This window comes from Lepidochelys kempii, chromosome 11 (assembly GCF_965140285.1).
Source record: "Lepidochelys kempii isolate rLepKem1 chromosome 11, rLepKem1.hap1, whole genome shotgun sequence".
Taxonomy (NCBI): Eukaryota; Metazoa; Chordata; order Testudines; family Cheloniidae; genus Lepidochelys; species Lepidochelys kempii.
In genome coordinates, this window is record NC_136390.1 from 7,861,391 (window position 1) to 7,887,538 (window position 26,148).

At 43.2% G+C, this 26,148-nt stretch overlaps 1 protein-coding gene across 3 annotated transcripts in view; it reads left to right on the forward strand.

The window, feature by feature from the left end:
* MRAS (muscle RAS oncogene homolog) overlaps positions 1–25,762 on the forward strand; it is a 60,030-nt gene extending 34,268 nt beyond the window's left edge. For all 3 annotated transcript variants that reach the window (XM_073305034.2, XM_073305035.2, XM_073305033.2), the window contains 4 exons: positions 11,007–11,160; positions 14,968–15,067; positions 17,020–17,099; positions 24,863–25,762. In XM_073305034.2, the coding sequence (XP_073161135.1) occupies positions 11,007–11,160; positions 14,968–15,067; positions 17,020–17,099; positions 24,863–24,962 (434 nt within the window). In that variant the 3' untranslated portion in view covers positions 24,963–25,762. The remainder of the gene's footprint in view (positions 1–11,006; positions 11,161–14,967; positions 15,068–17,019; positions 17,100–24,862) is intronic.
* The last annotated feature ends 386 nt before the right edge of the window (positions 25,763–26,148 follow it).

A 26,148-nucleotide genomic window follows, 5' to 3' on the forward strand; every position in this document is an offset into this window, starting at 1 on the left:
TGCTGTGTGGCCCGTCCATCACATCTTGTTATGTCTGCTTTCCATGACCATATCTTTCACACCGCTGAGTTCTCTGATCATTTCATTTGGGATGTGATCCAGAAGGGAAATTCCCAACATAGCTCGTTCCATTGCCCTTTCAGCTACCAACAGCCATGATTCTTCTCTCTTCATCAGTGCCCATGTTTCACTGCCATACAGCATGGCTGGCAGCACTGTTGAATTGAAGATATTTGTATGTGTGGTCTTGTTGATTTTTCCTTTGAGGACGTCCTTGATGGAATTAAACGCACACCATCCTGCCCAAATCCTTCGTGAGAGTTCTCCGTTCAGGTCTTGGTGCATATTAAATTCTTGGCCCAAATATATGTACTGTTCCTCTTCTTCAGTTTCTTCTCCTGTTACCGTTATTCAGGCTTTTCATAAGACATCTGATTGCATGTATTTTGTTTTGCAGCAGTTCATTTTCAGGCCGACCTGACTGCTTTTCTTGTTGAGTCTTCATAGCATGCTCTGCAGTTGGTTGGTGCTTTCAGCAATTAGTACGATGTGGTCCATGAATCTGAGATGGGATAATCATTCTCCGTTTATGTTGACACCACTCCTCCAATTGATCTTTCTCATAACAATTTTGAGGCAGGCAGTAAATAGTTTCAGTGAAATCTTATTTCCTTGCTTTACGCCTTTCTCGATTGGGATGCAGAGGAGAGTTTCGAGGAGAGTAATGTCTGTTGTACATCCAGTGTTTGCTTCCTTCAACAAACTGATGTACTGCATGTTAATGCCCTGCTCTGCGAGCACCTTTAATATTGCGTTAAACTCGACACTATCAAAGACCTTTTCAGTGCAGTGCACAGCGGGAGTTTGTATTCCCTCGCTCTTTCTAGGAGCTGGCTAAGGGTAAATATATGGTCGATCGTGCTGAAATTTCTTCGAAAACCTGCCTGCTCTCTCAGCTGTTGTTCATCCAGATTCAGCAAGAGTCAGTTCGTTATCACCTTTTGTAAAGAGCTTGTAGATGTGAGAGAGCAGGCATATAGGGCGGTAGTTCTTAAGATTTTCTAGATTGCCCTTGTTGTTCAGCAAGATGGTATTTGACTCCTTCCAGCTTGATGGTATTTTTCCTTCTTCAAGATATCGACTAAATCTTAAAGCGAGGGCCTTCTAAAGTTTTTTTTCACCTCCTGCAGAAATCATTTCTGACGTTATTCCATCTTTGCCTGGAGCTTTTCCCTTCTTCATCTGATGTAGTGCGCTTCGGACTTCGCTGACTATTATTGGGGGGGATGCGTTCTTCTGACTCTCTTGAAGTGCTGGGAAAGGGACATTGATTCTTGATTTGAACAGTTCTATATAGAAGTCCTTGCAGACCTCCTCCATCACTGCTCTGTCGATTACTGTCTCTCCATCCTCGTTCTTCAATGCTGTTACGCTCAATCTATATTGTGTCAATTCCCACTTGCATGTTCTGAGGCTCTTGAGTGATTCAGCTGTTTTGAGGAGCTTTTCTTTCCAAAAGTTCTCAAAGTCGTCCTTCAGTTTTAGCCATATAAGCTTGCACAGAGTGGAGTACTCGAGGTTGTTATCCAAGCTCTTTTTCATGTCTCTCCGCTTCTCCTCCAACAAGCTTTTCATTTCATTCGAGAGTCTTCCCTTCGCCACCGCCTTCTTAGCTGAAATTGAAAAGCTGAAGAAGGCGAAGGGAAGAATCTCAGATGAAACAAAAAGCTTGTTGTAGAAGCAGAGAAACATGAAAAGGAGCTCGGATAACAACTATCTTTGCTGACAAGCTGAGACGTTGCATAAAAGCAGCTGAAATTGAAAAACATACTGTAGCATGAGTGGATAAAGCAATATAGGCAGGGAGAAGCATGACAGAAGTGTAAAGATGCATCACGCTACCCTTCAGACTCCTCTGTCTTCCTTTTAATTATGCTTCATTTGCAGTTAAATCCTTCCCTGGGTGATTTTTTTTTTTTTTTTCATCCAGTGCTTGTTTTTAAAAAAAAAAAAAAAAAAAAAAAAAAGATGAGGACTGGAGGATGTGATTGCCAAGTGAAGACATACGATGAGGGGGCTTTATAAGCATCTAGTGATGCAGAAGTAAATATAACACACAAGCTGGAATGGGTAGGCATTTGACAACTTTGTTCCAAAAACACAGTCCACCTTCTTGGGAGTTCCCCTCCAAGCCTCTCTACTGTCCATGAGCTGTTATAATGTCCCAACATTGTGCTGTAAAATGCTTTGTGCTTCCCAGCTCAGGTTTTTCCTCTCCTAAACAAGACCTACACTTGCCCTTCTTGTGTAACAGAAGCTGGCAACATGATGGAAAAATTTTAATTGGGCTATGTAATTTCTTTACTCTTCTCTCTCTCTTTCTCACTTGAACTAGGTTTAAATGCAATTTTGCTTTTATTTCATTTTTCAGGCCTTGGAGTCAAACAAGAGTTCTAGCCCATTTACAGGGGGGTTGCTCTCTGAGCTTGTTCAGGTCACTTACTCTCGGTGTCTGTTTTCCGAATTATAAAAAGGGGACAATAGTATTTGCATACCTCACGGCAGTATTGTGAGACCTTATTGGTAAGGGAAGCACCTTAAGAGGATTGTATGCAAGATACTACTACAAAAGTGCAAAGATAATTATTAATGGTCCTAACCAATCCAGCTTGCAGGACTGTCCCTGCAGCATTTGGGGCACATTGCTGGTGAATACTATAGAGTGCTTTATTAAATAAGGGACATGCGCCTAAAGGCAAGTGCTAACTGTGAATTATAGGATGCTGTCTCCTTAGGGATGTTTTATGAGAGCAGGCTCCGTTGTCTCTGCACTCAGCTATTTTCATTATTTCCTGCTGTCCTGTGAGGTCAAAGTGGCCATATCATACTGGGTTAGAGACACACACACACACACACACACACACACTGTACAGACACATGTTGCAGGTTAGAATTAAATAGCTCCCAGAGTTGATCTAATTTCGTTAGCTGTATCTTTAAGTGAGTTTCAATCACCAATTTTCTTACCCCTCTTTCTGTACACAGGCTGAATTAGTAACCAGCAGAGGGTTTATCTTTATGTGACTGTTAAATGCCAATCTGGAATTATTATTCTGTACATGGAGCCACAAGGGAATGCTTTCACAAGGCTAAAATTCCTAGGGGCTCAAGTCACACCCAGGGCAATGGGGCAGTCCAAAACAGCCTTGTTTCGCTGACAAAATGAAGGTTTGGTTGGCACATTGCTGGACCTAACTTGTCGTGATTGACTTGCCTATATCCTCTGTAGGCTCCCTGGGCTAGATTCTCAGCTGGCGTAATGTGGTGTAACTGCATTGACTTTGGATCTACACTGAATTCCAACAGCTGAGGATCCGATCCTCTATCAAATTTCAAACTAGGGTTGGGAGGGGAAGCTGGTAACTGTTGCCTATGAGTTTGGGTGCAGAAGCTACTGTGTACCTTTTTTTCCTGGGCATTACTGTTACACACGTTTGTGTTTGTTTCTAAAGACCCATGTAAACTCCAATTCTGTGCTCGGTCTCCTGATTGCTAAACCAGTTAGTGAAAGTGACCCGTTCCCTGGGGACCAGTGCGTGGTGATTCCTGCATTCTCTGGTGGTTTGTGCAGTCTAGTTTTAAGTGCCTGGTCTTTTGGGACCTCCCAGTTATGAGGTTATTCCAATCTCCCTAGCAGCGCTTACTGGAGGGAAGATTTTTCCTAATATTCAGTTTGTTTTTCTTTTTAGCTCTCATGCCTTTGCTCCTAGTTATTATCTTTGTGCATACTACTCTAGGAGCCTGATCCAAACCCATCAAGTCAATGGAAAGACTCCAGTAGACTTGGACCAGACCCTACATAATCCCTCTCCATCCTGTCTGTTTAAACCCTTGAAATAATTGCAGACAGTTATCCTGACCCCATACTTGTGTGTGCTTGCTCATGATCTCTCTGTGTCCTGCTTTGCATTTCTCACTGTGAGGCAGGATGTTGCTGCTGGTCCTAAGACCACTAGCATTTGACTGTCTGCTTTTCCACTAAAGTAGCTTGGGAATTGTCTGACCAGAAGGTGAGGGGTTAGGGGTGTCTTAGGCTCCTTCAGTCTTGCCTGGTGGTGGTGGTTTTTTAATTAGGTTATTTCACTGAATGAGCTAAATTTTAGCTTAAGCTGCTTCTTTTATTACTTGGGGGTTTGTGACCTTCTAAGAGGCTTATTTCATATTTTTGTCTTTCTGCCAGGAAAATGTCAATGTTGCAAGCTGGAAAACTCAAGGCTTTGAATTCTTGCCTATTTGTCAGAGAAAAGGCCCTTTTTAACTAACCGGATCTTTACTCTGTTTGTTGAAATGGAAGCTGTTCTTTAGAGGGCTTCTCAGTCTTCTTCGTCAAGGCCCTTTTCTTTCCCCTAAAGAAAGGGCAAGAATTCAAGTACTTGTGTTTTTCCATGTTACAACATCTGTGTGTTTAGCAGGGGCTCATAAAGACCGAAGTGTTTCCTCATTGCATGGCTTTCCCCTGCAGAAGACTATCACATGATAAGAGCAGGATGGGAGCAACAGAAAGCTGACTAGGTCAAAGGCGAATCCATAGTGAAAACTGGTATAGTGAGCTAGTTTTCACTAGAAATGGGCCCAAGATGTGGAGATCGGATCCAGACCTGAACTCTTGTCCCTAACACACACACACACACCCTCTCCAGAGGGTTCAGGTCTGGGTCAGATCCAACTTTAGTTTACACCAAAGAAGGAAGATTGAATAATAATAAATATAAGTGTTACTTTCAGTCAACTCTGCATGTGTTTACCACGTCCTCCCCCCAGAAATATTAATGGGAGTTATGCACTTGGGTATATGCTCCAAAAAGCTCAACCAGCTCAACTCCATGGTCTGAGTCTAGATTCACTGCGCTAAATTCATCCCTAGTGTAACTCCACTGAAGTCCCTGAACTGGTCTAGGGATGAACGTGTGTGTGTATCTTGCAGTGTCTGCAGCCAAGTGTTAAACCCAGCACCCCCTGCCATTGAGAAGGCTCTGTCAGAGGGATATCTACCTGCTGAACTCATAAAATGGAGCCATTCAAGCTTAGGGATGGAAACCACCCATTTGCTTGACCCAAATCCTGCAAAGACTGATGCCTGTGCATAACTTCACTCATGCAAAGTAGCTGTATTGAAGTCAGTGGCATTACTTAGGTAAGGTAAGCACGTGCATCAGTCTTTGCAGGCCAGGATCAGAGCTCTCGTCTAATCCACAACCAATGTGTGATTGCTCCAAGTGGGGATTCCACCACCGCCACTGAGTGACTGCTCGCCTGCCTACTGGGTGTTGCCATTGAGTAATCTCTCTTCTTGCTATTCACCTGAAAACTTCCTTTGCTTGATATACCCCCTTGCTTCCCCATTCACCGAGCCTGTTAGAACTGGACTGAGTTACTCAGCAGGAAGTTCTTCTATGCATATCTTGAGTCAAAAAATTTCAATTCTCATGGGATGGGGTGGGGGAAAATCACTGCCCCCTGCTGTCCAGGTCAATATTGTGATGTCCGTGGCAGCACTATGTGTTGCCAAATGAGAGAATCTTAACTGCAGATTTAAAAGAGGAGAAGAAACCCTGTAATGTATGTATCTCTACTTATTATATCTGTCCAGACTGGGTAGACTGGCCTCCTGCAACACTGAGCCTGGGAATTTGAGAAGAACCTAAGGGAGTTAAGTACTCAATTTCCATTGAAATCATAAATCCCTTAGAATCATCTGAAAACCCCACCCTAAGCAAACTCTTACTCCGAAGAATAGTACTATTGACCTCAGTGCCTCCAGATAAGCCCCATTAACTTCAATGGGGATTCTTGAATCATTAAGGACCATTGATGTCAATATGAGTTGTAGGTTTGAGTCCTTTGCCTCTGAACAAAGTATGTTGTTAATCAGCTGGAAAAAAAGTGGGTCATTCAAGTATTTTGTGCCCAAAACTTTACGTGCAAAAAACCCCACAACACTTAAACTACACCAAAAAGTTGTACAAAATCTATTACTAAAAGTGCTTTTATTTTTCTAATAGTCATTTCGGTTTAGATTTAAACTTAACACAACACAGTGCTACAGGGGAAATAGTTACCATAGGAAAAACCCTGAAGGAGAAATAGACAAGAAGTGAATGAAACTGACAAGTCAATATGTTTATTGCCTGAACTAAGGGGACTGCAGGGTGCTGGGGAAAGCATAAATTGTGGGAAAGTAAGTTGAATTTTAAACATTATTTTGTTTTCAGTAATCGAAGGATTTTTGTAATATTGGTAAGGATTTTTTTTTAAACCTAATAGTGTCCTTTTAAAACAGAGTAGGTATTTGCTTTTTGTCTATTTTACCTTCAGGTTCTCCAGCATAACACAGTGCTGCAAGGAAATGTTTAAATCTAAAACAAAATAAATGTTCAAAAAAATCATCTGTGTAGTGGATTAGTCTCTGAGTAGTCATAGCATGTGGTCACCTCACCATCTCTAATGTTTTTATCCCCACGACACATGGGAAGTAGGGAAGTGCTGTTAGCCTTGTTTTATATATAGGAAAATGAGGCCCAGTCAGGCAATGCCTTCTGCCTTTTTAAAAGATGGATAGTAGCCCAGTAGACAGCTCTTCAAAAAGTTGGCTTTCAATGATCTGTTGAAAGCCATGTCTATTGGTCAGAGCAAGGTCTTGGCAACAAGACTGTTCCTGGGTTCCGTTCCAAGTTCTATTACGGATTCACTAAGGCACTAATCCTGCAACATACCAAGCGTTGCCAGGGAGATGGTGAGCAACCTGGGCCTTGAAGGATTGAGGTTTTTAACCACTCTGTGCCTCACTTTAGCCACAAGTAAATGGGAGGAAACTACTTTCTTCTTCAATCTTCAGAATCGGCAAATATATTTCTATGTAGTTTTACCATTTTTCATGTTTGAGTAGTTTCAGTGTTTTTATAGTCTAGTTTGTTTGAGTCTCCCTCCCCCCCCCCCCCCTTAGGGAGCTTCTCCCCATGGAGAAGGACTAGGCCCAGAATCCTGGAGTTCAAAGACTGTCTGTCCTGCCCGTGCTCCTTTTCCATCAGCAACTAATGCCAGCACTGCCTTGAGGAGGTGCCCATTACTGCCAAGTGCAGCATTTGTTACTCCTTCTCTCCCCAAACCTATGAGGGACAAGAGTTTCGCCTGTGGAAACACTTCATGGAAAAAGCCGTATCCGATCCAGGCTGGGGAGACCCCTCTGTACGATGACCTCTGAGCACACGCTCTGAAGCAGAGTCCAAAACTGCTAAGCCTAAAGAGTCACTGCCTCAGGCCTCTTGCAAGAGTAAGGGGCATTGTCATGGCCATAAGGACAGATCCCCCTGGGAAGAAACTATACTTAATACCCCAGTGAGAGAGAGCATCCTGATTGTACAAGACTTTCTGATCTTCAAAAAAGTGTTCTATAATTGCTACCTACTATTAATAAGATCTTTGTACTTCAGCTGTTCCTATTACTGGACCCATCAATGTCATAACTTATACCCCTTCTGAGGTGTTTTTCTATCTAGAACATATGGGTACCTGCTATATCCTCTCTCCCAGTTTACGTAGCACTGAACATTTACAGGATTCTAAAGGAGTCTGCATTTAGGAGTCTAAATTAAACTGCAGCTCTTGCCAGTCAGTTACATGACCCTTAACTATTCACCCAAGCTAAGATGTACTGAACCTTCACCACTTTCTGTTTTATAGAGTTTAATTGTGTCCTGGCCTGGGTTAACCAATGTGGCTGGGCCAAATTTAAGTCAGTGGTGTTGCAATCTGGTGCACGGGGTCACAGTACTGGTCCAGGTTTGGCCTGGCTGCACCTCTGTCATGACAGGGGCGTCGCCTGGGCCAAATTGAGTAAAGATGGAGGAGGCCTCCAATGCCATGGGTGTGCAGGGCCCTGAAATGCTTTAATCTGGAGCCAGTTGCGCCAGATGCTGTTTTACAAGTGGAATGCTCACTCGCCTTTCTATGAACACCGTGACCAAAAGCCCCTTAAATAGAAGCTGCTGACCCGGCAACTCTGTCGATGGTAGCAAAGGTCCAAGTGAGGCAGGAGCCCACGCCCGTGATGTCAGAGTCTGGTGTTCCATGCTGCCGCAAGGGAGTAGTAACTGGAGACCGTAATGCTCGCTGATTCCATAACTAAGAAGGGAGGGGAGAGAGCTCCGGAGGGGAGGTTGTAGAAATGTTTACATGTCTCATGGGAGGCTTGAGACCTTGGAGCGCGAGGAAAATATTTCTCTAACAAGACTAGTCCACAGTACGGGTGTGCCGCAATAGAGAGCGAGACACAAGGCATCCTTGCCTGAACGGCGTACTCTGTAAGTCATGCACAAGACACAGGGCCCAGCAAACACCAGAAGGGCTGAGGAATTCTGCAGGAAACAACCATAGGATGTGGCAAGCCTTGGCTCTGAGGTTACAGATTGAAGTGGCAGCCCATTTTGGATGGAGGGCCATGCTGCAGGGAGAGCCCTGGGGAAGGGATTCTAGCTGACGCAGCCAGAATTCTCCCAAGGACTCTAGGGGAGGGAGTGCAGTGGAGGATGGCTCCAGGGTACAGCTTGTCCCTGCCCCACCAGAGATACTGGCTGGTGTGGGTTGAGACTGTGGCACGGCATTCTCTGTGTGGAGTCTGCCCCCACACTCCCAGCCAATTGTAGCTGGTCCTTGTTCATGGGTATAAGGAATGTGGGGAGGGATGAAGTTTCTCCCATCCTCTTCCTCCCCATACCCATTTTCTTGTCTCCATGTACTTCAGCCCAAGGCATGGAAATTGATGAGACATAAAGCAGCCCTGGTTGTGTCGCACTGTAATTTGCACTAAAGGACAAGCCTGCACCCTTCCGAAGTTCTCTTTGCTTCCCAGGTCCTCGAGGAGTGGGACAAGATGTTGTATAACTGTTCCATGCTCACTGCTGCTAGCATTTGCTGCCCCTTTACTAGTTCCAGGTTTGCATTCCTTATGTGGCTCAGGAATGAGTCCTTCGGTTTCAGGGGCAGCTGTATTAGACCAGGTGTGGCCAACCTGAACCAGAGAAGGAGCCAGAATTTACCAATGTACATTGCCAAAGAGCCACAGTAATACGTCAGCAGCCCCCTCCCCCGCCCCATCAACTCCACCCCCCTGGTTCCCAGCGCCTGCCACCCCCCGGCAGCTCGGTTGAGCAGCGCCTTCCCCCCCGCACCTCCCAATCAGCTGTTTCGTGGCATGCAGGAGGCTCTGGGGAGGAGGGTTAGGGGAGAGCGAGGGCATGGCAAGTTCAGGGAAGGGGGCGGGAAGGGGTGGAGTGGGGGCAGGGCCTGTGGCAGAGCCAGGAGTTGAGCAGTGAGCACCCCCCGGCACATTGGAAAGCTGGCGCCTGTAGCTCCAGCCCCGGAGTCGGTGCCTGTCCAAGGAGCCGCGTGTTAACTTCTGAAGAGCCGCACGTGGCTCCGGAGCCGCAGGTTGGCCACCCCTCTATTAGACAAATAATTTTGGAGTAGCAAAAGGCCTTCATGCTGGAGCTCGGGGCAGGTAGGCCCCATGATGTGCGGTTTTAGAAGTTCTCTCAACACAATACCTATGATCTCCAAAAGCTTGTGCTATGACCAGTCACTTTTCCTGAATATGAAGGCCTAATGCACAGGGGCAGATAGCAGAGTACATTTCTACCGGTGCTATGTTTGGCAGGTTGGGATGGCTGGCTACTGATGCTGACTCTGCAGGTACCACCAGGACTGAAGCAGCTCCAGGGTGCTTATCCTCTAGAAACCAAGGCAGCCTCAACATCTGATGCAAACAAGGAGTGCTCATTAGGGTCACAAACCTGTACAAGAGAACCTTGTGTCCAGCACCCTCAGCCTAGTCAGTAGATTGCTTATGTCCCGATGCCTCCTTTCCTGGTGCATATGTGGACAGCAAACACTGATAGGCAACATGTCCAGTTGCCACAGTTCTCAGCTTTACTTTTCTAACTCAGTACCTTCCCTACTCATTTGAATAGCCAATGTCCCACTCTGCATAGTGTTCTCATTTCTGCTTGGAGGATCCCATGTTAGCTGCTACCCCTCTGCTTCATCCGATGCTCCATGATTTCAAAGGTCACCATTCTGGGGCATTCCCGCTGCCTACAGAAGTGAATCTATGCGTGCAGATTTGACTGGCTGAACTCATAGGAATGCGTCAGACCTATGACCTATGAGGTCCAGTGGGCTGCCCCTGAGAGTGGCCAGCACAGGATGTGTCAGAGGATGGCTGTAAGAATCCCGCAGTAGACCAACATGAGATAACCCGCCCACCTCATCCTGATCTCTAAGAGTTTGTGCTTCAGGGCCCAAGCCCATTGCTCAATTTTAATATCCCATCTGAAATGTTTATTACCTGTAACTCTGGACATTCTTAATAAATCTCCAATCTCTTGGACAAGGAATGTAAACAAAAAGAAATTATTCCAATGTGTGGCCCAGCTCCACGTGGTCAGCTAGTTAATGGAGTAGCTGAGTGATCTGAACTGGTATCTACCTACCCTGCTAGTCTCCTGTGTAGGGAACAGCGAGATTGGCGAGGCAGAAATTGAGGATGTTAGCCATGCCCAGTCAGAGGGCTGATGCACCTAATTCAGTATCCTGCTTTGGGCAGCAACCAATGCTTGTTGCTTTGGAGGAAGGTGGAAGCCATCTAATCCTGTGCAGGGGTGGTAGGTGTAGCGAAAGAGAGGGTGCAATGAAGGTTGGATAGCAATGGCACAATGCGGGGGGCAGGGCTTGATAGCACTTCTCACTCGACTAGCTCATGTGGCTATTAATGTTCTGTGATCACCAACCAAACCTGCTACCTGATTTGACCAAGGAAACAAACCAGTAGCCTTGCCTGGCACCTGTCGGATCCCGACAGTCATCTCAGTGAAGGTAGGAACGTGAAGAAAGATGTAATGTAGTGATGGCAATGTCAGCAGAATGACTAACAATCTCCTCCCCTGTACTAGTTCTAGACACCGCAGGACAAGAGGAATTCAGCGCTATGCGGGAGCAATACATGCGGACGGGGGACGGGTTCCTTATAGTCTATTCAGTCACAGACAAAGCCAGCTTTGAACACGTGGACAGGTTCCACCAACTGATTCTCCGAGTCAAAGACCGGTGAGTGCACTGGAGGGAAGAGCTCCCTTAACGCGAATCCCTGCTGCTTTGGAGGCATTATGATCCAGCAAGTAGAGCACGGCACTGGGACCCAGGAGATCTGGATTCTAGTATTAGCTCTGCCACGGGCCTGCTGAGTGACCATGGGCAAGTCACTTCCCCACTCTGTGCCTCAGTTTCCAGATCCATAAAATGGGGTAAAGTCACTTACCCTCCTTTGCCAAGTGGTTTGAGATCTATAGATGGAAAGCGCTGAGAGCTAGGTGGTGGTGGTGTTATTATTTATTTATTATTATTATTTTATTCAATGAACAGCAGCTCTGTGTGCTTGCATTTAGGTGTCTGGGAATGAATGGTTAATGGAAGATTTACATGGGGTGGACAGTTCAGTTGTCTAACATTTGTGAATAAAAGAGAGAAGGCAATATTAGAGCTCTAAACCAGTGGTCAGCCAATACTCCAGAAAGATCAAAGAGGAAGCTCACAGGATCTTTTTATCTTGTTAATAATTCACTCTTCTCCATCCTACCACATAAGTGTTTTCCATTTTCACTGAGTGGAGTGTGAATCTAGATCATGCATGCTTGCAGCTTTAAAGCACTTAATTTTTCCATTCATAATTTTTTTTTAATCAAGGGAGACCTCAAGAGAAGTTGCCAGAGGAGTCCGTCCTTGTTGCTGGCTTTTCAGCTGTGAAGAACTCCCCAAAAGGAGGGGTGGACTCATATCATGAGAGGAGTATTGCAGGAATGCTTTTCCAGTGAAGTGTCCAACACAAAGCCCACAAGAGTGGGAAATGAAGGAAAAGCTACCCTTTTACTGCATCTAGATGAACATAAATAGCAATCATTTTATTTGCCTCCTAGATATAGAAGTGGGATTTTCTTCATATCTACCACATTCTCTTAAATCCTGAGCCTAAGCTAGGTCGACAATGAAGTCTTTGTAAGCTGAGAGAGAACAAAACAGTGTTCTGTAACCTATTATGAATAGACATGTGTTTTATCTAATTAAATTCAATAAAAATGGGTCGCCCTTTTGGTTTTGATATGAAACTTTCCTCTCCCCCCATCCCACCTTCAGCGGTGTTGTTAACCTAAACACAGCAGCTTGTGTATGAGAACTGGGAAGTGAAATTGACTAGAAAGAAAAATGTTCTCCTTTTCCAGCTCAAGCTGCATGAAGCGCATAAAGTAAACAAACAGTTCAAATGATAAAAAGTAAATTTAGCTTATTTAAGAACTGGAATCATTTTAATTAGCCAACGCTCTATTAGCAGCCTGGATAAAGAGTTTTTCATTCTACATGGCACTGAATTCTGAACTGAGTTCAGTAGTTACTCCAGATTCATACCAGTGTAACTGAGACCAGAATCTGGCTGTGTTTTCATCTTAACAGTCATATGTCCCCCTTAAGCATTTATTTCTGGATATTTGAAATCCAAGAGGTTTCCTTCTTTGGAAGAGTTGTTTAAAAGACCGTGCCTTTTTTAGTACATTTAACCATTGTGAAGTCAATAGCTTCATTTGTCCTGTTCAACTAGCAATCATACAACTCACTACAGGGAACAATGACCAGAGTTTTATTTCTGACGTAAATAAGGCAAATTACATACTGTCCAAATTTAGTCTGTTTCTACCACTGTGCTGCCAACCAGAGAAGAATGGATCATTGAAGACAGCAAAGCATTTACCCCAGAATAGACATAGAATCAAGATACATTATTGCTTAGACATTTAAATTAAAACCATATTATCATAATTAACTGTAAGAGTAAATGGAAATTCAAAAACCTGTGTTCAGTTTATCTCCAGCCACAGTTATGAAGCAGTATGTCAGAGAAAAGACCAAGTCCTTCTCTGTCTCAGTGGAAAAAAAGACATGGAGACAGAAAAATCATTTGAATTTAAAGTAATTCCAGTCAAAAGTTTTACACAAATAAGTAAGGCTTGCTACTTGTCATGGCAAATATGGCTCTGTCATTGCAAAAAATATAGAAATCATCATTTTAGAAAGTAAAGGAAAAAATGCTGGCCCATGATATATATATATATATATATAATATTATTTTTGTATTTTTTTTCCCCGGAAGAAATAGAGTTGGGGAAAATCAATTGTTTTACAATAAAATAGTAAAAACCATTTAATCTTATTTAGTAGTTTCAAAACTAGTTAAACTCCATTCATTACTCCAGTCCGTTGGACGTACATAGGGCCTGGTGAGTAAAAATTCGTGGGAGAGTCTTGCTCAGTAGAATACGACCCTTAATGACAAATCATGATTGTTTTGGGGGGGCGGGACCTAAAAGACTTATGGCCAGATCCTCAGTTGGTGTAAACTGGCATAGTTCCATTGACCTCAGTGGACCTATGCTGATTTACACTAGGTCAGGATTTAGCCCAGTTTTTGTCATAGAAGGCATGGACATGACAAACCTATCGCTCTACAGTGAAGTATCTGTAGACTGTTACTTAGAGCAATTATTGTAAAGTTAGGCAATTTTTGATACTTAAGGATAGTAGTTCATTCCCTTGTATTTTTAGAGGCAGGAGGCACTAGGTAATAGTATTGTTCTTTTAGTCCACCAGCTCCTGAATAGAGAATATTCCAAATAGGCCTTCAGGATATTTTTGGTACCTCGCAATAAGTGTGTATCGAAACAAACTTGTTGTCCGCCATGAAAATATTCCCAATATGTTCCTCTGTCCCCCCAAAATAATGTTACCGTATGGACACTGCATCATTTCCCTCAGTTCTCATTTGCGAGCATAGTTCTGAGACCTGGCTTGAATGAAACTTATCAGAAGCCATAACCAGAAATGTTGAAAATCTGCCCATTTTCTCTTGATCACAATGTCTTTGGATGCCTACACTAATTTTCTTCTATGCATATGGACCAATATTAGTTAAGTACTGAAGTTGTGTAACTGATAGGAATATTGGATCATGGTGGAGCCTATTCTTAAACTATAAGAAAACAGCAGCTTTGATCACTTGCAGGTACATCAACTGTTTGTGTATAAATTTAATGTGCCAACTACCAAGGCAAATATCTTGCCTAGGTAATGTATAAATAGATATCTGAGTTCTGCTTCTGTGATAATGTGTGATTGCTTGATCCTGCTTGTAATTATAACTAGGCTTGGAAGAATTTGATTTTTATTTTTTATAATTTCAAAAGATAATAGTGATGTTTATTGTTAAGCTTTTTTTAGATTTTTATCAATTTTCACAATTCCATGAAATTCTGGGTTTTAAGCATTTTTCCCCCATTTTTAATTGATTTTCAGTTTTCACAGTTGCAGGAAATTAGGGGAGGGGGATGATAATTATTAAATGACCGTAGACTTTGAGATTCAAAAAGTTAAAGCTTTCTAAACTTTTAACTGAAATTGTCAATATCACATGTCAAAATATACAAAGTAAATATTCTTAAATCAACAAATCATACCTGTTTTCACTATTCATTCACTAGTCCATTTGTTACAAGCGTAATCCAAAAGTCTAAATCTCTGGATTTTGGCTCTACTAAATTCTGAGGCAGCATTTTTCATTGATAATCAAAATATACAGATAAACAAAGAAAGAAAGTGTTTTTCATCGGTTTGTGTGTGTACAGTGAAATCGATGTTTACCAACATTTACCAATAAAAATCTAATCCATCTGCACCTGATTATAACTATGGTGGTAAATGCCTACATGCTGCGTCTTTCTAGCTGAAAATGCTAGACGGTGGTAGTCTTTGAAAAGGAAGCTTTCTCTGAACACTTTACACTGAAAGTCTCCTCATATTGCTTACTTGCAGAGAGTCTTTTCCAATGATATTGGTGGCCAACAAAGTTGATCTAATGCATTTGCGGAAAATCACTCGGGAACAAGGAAGAGAAATGGCAACTAAACATAATGTAAGTTTGTGGGTGTTTCTTTGTTTGCATGTTGTTTTGGCAGTTGCACTCTTTTAAGTTTCATTACAGGCGTTCAGAATGGGATTCATTCCGCATTTGGAGTTTAATTGGATCGCTTCTCTTATAATTAAACACTTGCAATTACATTTTCAAATAAAAGGCAAAGAAAGTAGTATATAGAGAGGTTACTTCCAGCAGGGCCAATTCTTTGCAGCATACTACAGCTGAGCTATGATGATCATAGTCATTAGAGAGATAAGGTGGGTGAGGTGATATCTTTTATTGGACCAATTACTGTTGGTGAGAGAGACCAGCTCTTCAGGTATGGAAAAGGAACCCCCTCCCCCCCTCCGCCCCCCCCGCCCTTCCCCAGCTTCTCAAAACCTGGTCTCACACCAGCAGAAGTTGGTACAATAAAAGATATTACCTCACCCACTCACCTAACCTCTCTAATTCCTTGGGATCCGCATGGCTGCAGCTATACTGCACACATGATCATAAAGTCATGTAATGCAAGTTATTTGCAGGTGGGTGGAATGTGCATGCAAGATTGACAGAATGCTCTCTTCAAATGAAAATGCAGAAAAGGTCGTTAGTAGATACGCCTGATTCTGATCTCGGACTGTTGTCAATCAGGAGTAAGTCCGTTGATGATGATGATGGAATTACATGAGTGTAAAACCCATATAAATCAGACCCAATATCTCAGTTCCCTGCTATCCATACTGCAGTTTGGCTCCAGAAATGGCTCCCAAGTAAGATTATAATCACCGTTACACTAGGTTAATCGCTTCTAAATGCCCACAGTCATGGAAAAGACTTAATGGAACTTGCCGCATCCCACTGGACTTTTAAAGATAACATAAAATCATTCTGCGTATATTTATTCCCACCCCTGTAAAGAAGCTTTTGTGGAAGAGCAGAGAGCCAGTCAACCTAAACAAGAACACAACACATAGCTCCTGAGTTGTGCTCAGTTTCAGGGGTGTGGAAGGTGCTATATGTGCAAATGCAGAATTTTCACATGCGCTATCAGAAGCCAGGGTTACAAATATGGCTCTTTGCTGGGTATGTATGCTACAAGTGACCACAAAAGTCCATTTGGCTGCCAATAGAAAATGACCTTCTCTGTCACCCGAACAGAAGTTTTTCAAAGTCGGAAAGGTACCTGTAGAAATCACCATTCAAGAACCTTAAAATGCAGTGTAGCAAGGAAGGAATTTTTGGCAGGTGTTAGTTTTTCAGCAATCTCCAACAAACTTCTGGCAGGCATGGTAAATAGTTTTGTTTTGTTTGTATGGTCTTCATGTCCTCAAGTACATCTCAGGGAAAATGAACATCTCTCCTAATAACTCTGCAATTACTCCCCCCAAATCTGAAACTTTATGCTTCCAGCTGTTTTGTATGTTGCACATTTTACAGGATGGGGTGATCTTTGGTAAGTGTTTTTGTGTCCTTTCTGCAAATTAACCTTGATGTCATGGCAACATTTCACTTACCTGCCTTTCTCCTGGCAGTTTCATTTGGATATAACCTTCACTTTGTTCCCCAACCTCCCGTGTAGCACAGCTGTACGTTGTTGTAAGGTGAAATCTTGGCTCCATTAAAACCAACGGCAAAACTCCCATTGATTTCAATGGGGCAAGGATTTAACCCATAGTGGTTTAGACCACTTTGTTAGCAAAGGGCTTTGAGAGATATCAAGATGAACGATGCTGTACTATTAATTCCATGGTTGAGAACACCCTTATTAAACAGTCTATTGCTCTAAGAGACTACCTGAAAGTGTCCCCAAATCTATTCAGTACAGTCCTTCTGCGTTAGTCATTATAGGACAACCCTCTGTTTTGCATCCATTTTTTTCTAGTCCCTTGGGTTGTCAATTGAGATAGGTTCGTTGTCCACATGTAAGATGTTACTAGTATTTATTATGCTGGGCTTTTGTCTTTCAGATCCCATACATAGAAACTAGTGCCAAGGACCCACCTCTGAATGTTGATAAAGCCTTCCATGATCTTGTTAGAGTAATCAGGTGAGCCATAAAACACTTTACTCAGCCATCTATTAACCTCCATTGACAGAAGACTCATGAATCATTGGAACACATGGAACCAAGAGCCTGCTCTTTTATTCTTTATTAGGGCTGCTTGTTCTATACCTGCACACAACTATCAAAATGTAGTTATCTTTTAAGGTATAAAATCTTCATTGTCCATACTCAACATTGTGAGATCTAACTGCACGTAAAAAATTTCAAATATAGTGGATTCACCTGCAGTACCTCCAGACACTACATTAGTGATCAATAATAACAGGCGATATTGGAGTACAAAAACTGTGGGCCAGATCTTCTGCTAACGTAAATCAGCATAACTCCATTGAAGTCATAGAATCATAGAATCATAGAATATCAGGGTTGGAAGGGACCCCAGAAGGTCATCTAGTCCAACCCCCTGCTCAAAGCAGGACCAATTCCCAGTTAAATCATCCCAGCCAGGGCTTTGTCAAGCCTGACCTTAAAAACCTCTAAGGAAGGAGATTCTACCACCTCCCTAGGTAACGCATTCCAGTGTTTCACCACCCTCTTAGTGAAAAAGTTTTTCCTAATATCCAATCTAAACCTCCCCCACTGCAACTTGAGACCATTACTCCTCGTTCTGTCATCTGCTACCATTGAGAACAGTCTAGAGCCATCCTCTTTGGAACCCCCTTTCAGGTAGTTGAAAGCAGCTATCAAATCCCCCCTCATTCTTCTCTTCTGCAGGCTAAACAATCCCAGCTCCAAGTCCATGAAGTTATACCAATTTACACTAACGATATATCTGGTGTTATACTGTATTCCTGAAAATCAGATGGAACACCAGAGCAAAGCTCAAATCCATAAAAATCAGAAAATAAAATGTAAAACCGTATATCTACATATATAACCTTCTTCTGCAGACACTCACAGACATCCTGTCCATTTCCCCTACCCAGTTTTCCACATACATCCTGGGTCTTAACTGTGACCTCTGTTTTGATGCCAGTAATCTTTTGAGTGTGGCTCGCACCTGTCTTTGAAAATTTGCTCATGGTTTTCCCAGGTGTCCTTATTGTTTTAAGGTTCTGAAACTTTTGATTTCCATAACTCCACTACATGTTTCACCCAGTTGCAGATGTGACTTCAAAATTAAAACTTTCTCTGTGTTGGAAGTAATATAAAGTAGAACCCCATTTAACCGAGGTTAACAGCAGGAGCCCCAGCCTCCCAGGGCTGACAGTCAGCGCCCTGCTGCCCGTTCTCCAGTTTATCTGGATTTTTGGTTCTCTAATCTGGCCCCGGTCCCAGTTAAATTAGATAACTGGGATCCCATTGTATTTAATACATAGCATTTCTTATAGGGCAGTACTCCAAAGTACTTTAGACAGTGGACTGAATAATATTACAGTGGAACCTCAAAGATACAAACACCAGAGTTATGGACTAACTGGTCTGCAAGCAGCATTTAGTCCTGTATATGACCTAATCCACTGGAATCTGACCCCAGAAGTCCTTATTTGTGTATATCATTGGTTTCAGTTGACCTCATGAGGGCTGTAATATAAAAATACAGGATGTGTGGGTGTGTGTATATATATATATATATATATATATATATATATACGTGTGTGTGTATAAAAAGAATCCCCATCACTGAAATGCAGCCACCTTTTGTTGTGGCAAGGAGCAGGGAGCTTTGGGGTGTTTGTTTCTGTTTGGCAGTACACATGCATGTCACACAGCAGCTTTTTAAGTAGGGGAGGTGAGTAACCCAACCGAAACTCCAGGAAGAATTTTCATTTGGCAGAATTTAATCACAAAAGGACAAAAACACTAGGATTTTGGTAAGAATGCACCTATTCTAAGATAAGCGCAGGGAGACCTTGAACTGTCACGAGTGGCTAAGGCACCCTTTTCACGTGTAGTCCAAAACACGATACAGATAACAGCATCTAGCATTTGCTGAGCAAAATTACTGGAGAGACAGTTAAACTATTGTATTGTACAGAAGAGTCTTGAAGCTATTTCCACCTCGCTTTTGTCTGCTGACTTTCTGAATCAGTGTAAGTCTGTGAATGAAGATGGCACTGTTTGGATTTCCATTACACTGTCATTTTGATTACAATGTCTGGTTGTTTTCTTGTGGCCAAAACTTGAAGGAATTGGCTATTTTCTAATCTGAAGGTGACATTTCACTTTTTCTACCCACTAAGTAGTGAAACGTAAGCCAATTTGTATGAGAAACACTGTGGTCTACTGGATACGCCATGGGTCTTCCATCTTGGAGAGCAGGGCTTTGTTTCTAGCCTTGCCACTAACTTCGTCCGCAGCCTTTGGAAAATCAGTTTCACTCTCTGGGTGAAATCCTGGCCCTGCTGACATTAATGGAATTTTGCCCAGGATTTCACCCCAGTTCTCCAGTTGCTCAATCTGGAATATGAACCTGTTCATGTTTTTCCCCCTCCAACACTTATAACTTCGGGAAAATATTTTGTCTCTGTCTTCTTTTTATGACACCAATTGTGCCACCTGCAGAATCTTTAAAGGCCTTAGGTTTGAATGTTGTTTTTCTCCACTTCAGTGACCTGTATTGCTGCAAACAGATTTCTTCTGTAATCATAGAATCGTAGAACTGGAAGGGACCTCAAGAGGTCATCTAGTCCAGTCCCCTGCATTCAAGGAAGAACGAAGTATTGTGTAGACATTTTCCTGACAGGTGTTTGTCAAACTTGTTCTTCAAAATCTCCAGTGGTGGAGATTCCACAACTTCCCTAGGCAATTTATTCCAGTGCTTAACCAGCCTGACCGCTAGAAAGTTTTTTCTTATGTCCAACCTCAACTGCCCTTGCTGCACTTTAAGTCCATTGCTTCTTGTCCTATCCTCAGAGATTCAGGAGAACAATTTTTCTCCCTCCTCCATGTAACAACTTTTTATGTATTTGAAAACTGTTATCAAGTCCCTTCTCAATTGTCTCTTCTCCAGACTAAATAAACACATTTTTTTCAGTTTTTCCTCATAGGTCATATTTTCCAGACCTTTACTCATGTTGTTTGCTCTTCTCTGGACCTTCTCCAATTTGTCCACATATTTCCTGAAATGTGGTGCCCAAAACTGGACACAATACTTCAGCTGAGGCCTAATCAGTGCAGAGTAGAGCAGAAAAATTCCTTCTTGTATCTTACAACACTGCTGATAATACATCCTAGAATGATGATTGCTTTTTTTAGCTTGTGATCCACTCTGGCCGCCAGATCCCTTTCCACAGTACTCCTTCCTAGGCAGTCATTTCCCATTTTGTATGCATGCAACTGATTGTTCCTTCCTAAGTGGAGGACTTTGCATTTGTCCTTATTGAATTTCATCCTATCAACTCCATTTCTACAGTTTTTGTCCAGATGATTTTGAATTTTAATCCTATCCTCCAAAGCACTTACAACCCCTCCCAGCTTGGTATCATTCACAAACTTTATAAGTGTACTGTCTATGCCGTTATCTAAATCATTGATGAAGGTATCGAACAGAACTGGACCCAGAACTGATCCCTGTAGGACCCCACTTGATATGCCCTTCCAGGTTGATTGTAACCAGTGAGTAGCTATCAGTGGTTCACAGTTTTCCAACAAGTTATGCACCCACATTATAGTAGCTCCATCTAGATTGTATTTCCAAAGTTTGTTCATGAGAAGGTCATGCGAGACAATATCAAAAGCCTTACTAAAGTCAAGATAAACCACATCTACCTCTTCCCACCCACGCCCATAACCACAAGGCTTGTTACCCTGTCAAAGAAAGCTGTTAGGTTAATAACTAATGCTATCAGGTGAAGCTATAGTTTTTCCATATGAGGTGGAAGAATTGGCTTCCCCAGCAATGAAACTTGTTAGGCATTTATACACAGGTGCCTCTCTGTTAGTGTTTATCTTACCACAGCTTCAAGTCAGCGTCCATCGAAAGCAGATGGTACTACCCACTCTTCCAAAATCATCTCAAGCTGGCAGAAGGAGGGTGTGGGCAGAAAATTATTGAAGAGTTACAGATACAAGTTGGCAATGTCCCTGGATGTTTCTGAACTATTCTGTACCTTGTAATTAGTAGGCCAGTCATTACTATTTATTATATTGAGCTCTTATCGCTATCCAATGCTATTCTGAAAAATCACTATAATTGGTATGAAGAAGAGGAGTACTTGTGGCACCTTAGAGACTAACAAAATAAATTGGTTAGTCTCTAAGGTGCCACAAATACTCCTTTGTTTTTGCGAATACAGATTAACATGGCTGCTACTCTGAAACCTATAATTGGTATGGTGGCTCTCCCTGTTTGTTGATTCTCAGTGACTCCAGGTCAAATGTTCCCAGTTAACAAATTAAATTTAAAAATGTATATTCTGTATGTGCCACCCCTCCAAATGGACCCCAGGGCCTTACAGTCATGTCTGGGTTCTTTCCTTCGTGTGCATCAGCAGCTGTTATAAAGGTTCCACCAGCCAAATTAGACACCTGATCAGCCTTGTTGCCTTCAGTATAAAAAAAAAATAAAATAAAATAAAAACCTTGTGCATTCATTCAGTTAAAGAACAGAAATGATGCCACATGACTTAGCTGGCCAATCGAAACTAACTACATTTTGCTGAACTGGTTTGAGAAGACTGTTGAAAGACAATCAAGGGTTAGCCACAATCAGAAATAGGATAAAATCATCTGTTACGTTTTTTGTCACAAATTGTTAGCTCACCTGTAGTCAGGAAAATGTCATTTAAAACTTCCTAATACTTTGCACCTATCTCCAAATTGCTTCACAAACATAAGGACCTGGGGCGTGAGCCATACTCTGATGGATACCATGGCAACTGGTGGCCAACGGTTGTGCTCCTTCTGAGTAGAGCTGCATTTGGTTGATTCCCAGTTTTTCTTACAAGTGCTGGGATTGGCTGGAAGGAGCCTGGGGCAGTCCACATAGTTGGTGGTACCAGTATCTAACTGGTCAGTAGATCTGTCAGGATCTTCCTGAGCTTCCCTCCGTCCTGCTGTAAATTTGCCATGGAGCATTCTTCCACTGTAACACAGGGCAGGGGCTAATTCTCTGTCTCTGGGATCATCTGCCAGAAATCAGATTTGTATAATGCTGCTAATGTTACCTTGCTTCCTAATCATACTTCTAAACAATAGATTTGGGTCTGGTCAGTTCTCTGAAGAGTTAACTGTCTAGAAAGAACTCACTAAACATGTCTTTCAAAATTTTATCTCAATAGACTGTGATTGGGGGTGAGGGGAAGAAGTCAAGGACCAATCAGTTATCTTTAGCTATGCAGTATTGGCAACCCCAAGCATTGCAAAATCATGCATCAGGCTCCACACATTATAAGATCGGCTGAATTTTGTTTTGGGGTGTAGTTTGGTTTTTTTGTTTGTTTGTTTTTTGGAGGGAGCTTTAGGCTTTCTAGTCTTTGAGCCCTTCAGGGTCTCATTTTTATGCTTTTCTCTGCAACCATAAGGGCTAGTAGCATTTTTAAAAACAAATCAAAGCTAAGATTCTCACATAAGTAACAGGACTCCAGGAGCTGGGGCTTTGAAAAAGACACCAAATATCTCAAGGCTCGTGATCAAATCACAAGAGTTGGGCTCCCACAACACTGGCTGTGTCCCGTGTCTGGTGTGGCTAGCTTATCCTTTCTGTTCAGCGCTCAGCTCATAACAAGCTGAGGAGGTAGTTAAGGTAGATCCCCAACACACAGATTTGATTTGTTCCTGAGACTATGGTTCGGACCTTTGTGAGTTGCCAAGAAGACACACGGTCTGTGGAATCAAACCCAAGTCTCCTGACTCCTAATCCTGCGTTTAACTACGCAGCCTTCCTTTCTCCTGTTTATTCTGCAACTCTGAGCCAGATCTTCAGCGGGTGTAAACTGGTAGCTCCACTGCAATTAGTGTAAGGGAAAACTATCTAGTGGTTGATGGAGCTGTGTCCATTTAGAGTAGCTGAGGATCTGGCCCTGTGCGTAGCAGCCAGTCCCCTTTTCTAAATGACGTGACTCTGGATAGCTTGTAACCTAGAGCATTTGGGAGGCCCTCAGTGACACAGAAGTGTAAATCGAATGGAACTGCAGTAGCATTAAAGATATTGCTCATCCAACACCCACAGAAGTTGCTGACTGAAGTGATTGAGGGCTGCAGTGGAAGACAGTTGCGAGGGAATCCCAGCTGTGCATTTCTGATTGCTTTGATTTCATGCTGCCTGGAGTGTCCTCCTCAGGGCTGGCGTCTGGCAATGACCCAGAGCACTTTCTCCTTCTGAACCACTCAGCACTTTAGATTGGAAAATGTTTTATTTAGCAGCACAGGGCAGAACCCATTTGAACAGCAGGTTTGAAAACACCCAACGCTAATTGATTCCAAATCAATTCATTTGACCTGGGGGAAATTCCAGCCAGATGTAAATCTTTAACAGGCTTTAAGTATCAGAGGGGTAGCCCTGTTAGTCTGTATCCACAAAAACAACAAGGAGTCCGGTGGCACCTTAAAGACTAAGATTTATTTGGGCATAAGTTTTCGTGGGTAGAAAAACACTCCTTAAGAGGCATCTGAAGAAGTGGGGTTTTTACCCACGAAAGCTTATGCCCATATAAATTGGTTAGTCTTTAAGGTACCACCGGACTCCTCGTTGTTTTAACAGGCTTTAGTTCTCCCCTGATTTCTGTTTCTCTGTAGTCCCTTGCTCAGAACTCAGTTTCCCCGGTGGCTGAGTAGGCTATAATGCAGCATGTCCGAACACTAGGGTAACCATATTTACCAGATGACGGGGCCCAGCCTGACATTGGGGAGAGAGGGAAGGGTTGTATTTTAACCAGGACACAGTATATTGCCTTCTCACTTCAGACCTTATAACTCCCGTTGGCATTAATATGTTGTGCATGCTCCTCTCCCCTACCCCTTGAAAACTGGTGAGCCGCTTACCCTGGTAGATCATCTGATGGGGGCAGGGTGAGTAGAGGTCACGCTCCCTCTAGCAGAAGGGGTGAGAATAGCAAATCTCCTCTGACTAACATGGCTACCCCTCTGATACGCCTCTGAAATGTGTCTCTGCAATCCACTGCCATGGCAACGTTACCCTAGCCCCCTTTTGTAACCTTTGCTGTAGTCACAATACCGTCCGTCCTTCTTCCTAGCAGCTGCTGCTGCTCCAGAGGCTTCCCTTCCCCCATCCCAGATGGATGGCTATTCTTCACTCCTAACTTCATTAACTTCAGCTCCTTGACTCTAATGGGGCAGCTGGCAGTGATCTGGTGAATTATTACTATTATCGAATACCAGGAGGGCCTTTGATGGGTTCAGAGCTGCTCATGCACCCAGGAGGACACTGTCCCCATCTCCGAGAACTAGCCATCTAAGAAACTGGCCAGAAACACGGTACGAGCGCCCTGGATAAATGCAGTGCCTGCTGGTCTGAGCCCAGGAAAAACAGTTTGTTCCTGAACTCTAGTGTGTGTCTCTCTCACTCCATGGCAGTGTGAGTAGGAGCTGTGCCAGGCTATTTAAATTCTCACCAACAGAGTCACATCCCTTTGTTCTTTCTTTGTTTTGGTCCCGTATCTCTTTGTGCAGGAGGGAAGAGGAGAGGTTCACCTGCCGTAGGGGTCTATGAGTGGGGATAGCCATTTCACCGCAGGGGTCTCTTCTGTCTGATTCTTAGGGCTCAAGAGATACTTGTCTATCTGCCCCTAGCCTAAACACTATGGATGGTTCACTGGGTTTGTTTCTTTCTTTCCTCCAAACAGGCAACAGATCCCAGAGAAAAGCCAGAAGAAGAAGAAGAAGACCAAATGGCGAGGAGACAGAGCGACTGGCTCCCACAAACTGCAGTGTGTGATTTTGTGACCCGGGGGCTCTTGGCTCCCCCGCCTGACCTAATGTGAATTAAAAAAGCACTAGCAAAACACACCGTACCACCTAACTGCACCGTAAGGCTTCGAACAGTGGACCTTACACCGAGGAACTTGCCGTGGGGGGGAGGGGGAGGTGTTGGACTTGCTAACATACTTGAGCGGCAGCCAGACTGCTGGAGCTTGGCCTGGTTTGCGTGCGGTGCAGAGTGGATTGCAAGCGTGGCGAGGAGGAGGGAATATCCAGGACCAGGACTCTCGGTCAACAATCCCCGGCTCCTTGGTGTTTATTTTAAAAAGTGTGTGTGGGGCGGGGGGGTTAAAGTGTTGGTTTTATCTGCAAACATTTCTTCATGTGACCCATTTCTAGCAGCCGTGAATGACCCTTTGTTTGGTACAGTCAATGTATGTGTGGGGGCAGGGGGAAGGGCTAACCAATTTTTTTTTTTTTTTTTGCTCAGTGAGCACTGGGTTGGAAAGAAACCCAGCTGGGGTTAGTTTCTTTTGCACTGAACTTTCTCTTAGACAGAGATGCCAAAATGCAGTTTCATATGAGAGTGCATTGATTTGAAGGAAGAAAATGAATTCCAGCTGCTCTCCGCACTCCAGACCTTGTGTCAGACCCTGGAGGGCAGCCAGCTCACAGTCCATAAACTCCAGTGTAGAAAAGAAGGGGTGGGGGGTTACCCTCTATGAGGAGGTTCTGTTTCTGTTTTGTATTTTGGGGGCATGTCTGATTCAAAGGGTATTTTGTTAACCTCAAAATATTTAAATTAAAGTAATTTACAAATGGAAGGAACGGACTCGGGGGTTTTTTAAGACAAACTTGTACTGATTTATTTAGAGGAACAGACATTAGGTGCTGCATTCCTCCTTCCAAGTGTGTAAAACAGCCCTTGGATTCCAAGTAGGTCCCGGAAACTCCCTTGCCTTTCCCTGCAAAACCATAACTACACAATATGGAGATGGCTAACTGGTTTGTTCTCCCCATCCAAGTTCTCAGTTAGGAGGACTGGCTCCATTTTCTTACTCTTTTCCTTCTCCCACACTTTCGGTTAGTTCCTGCTGCCTTCGACATCATTTTGGAGTTTTGCTCTTGACTCAGGTGGGATTTGTCCCTTCATGACTTTAGTGAGCCATTAACAGCATGGAGATGAAAGATGTCGGACCCTCAGAGCAGG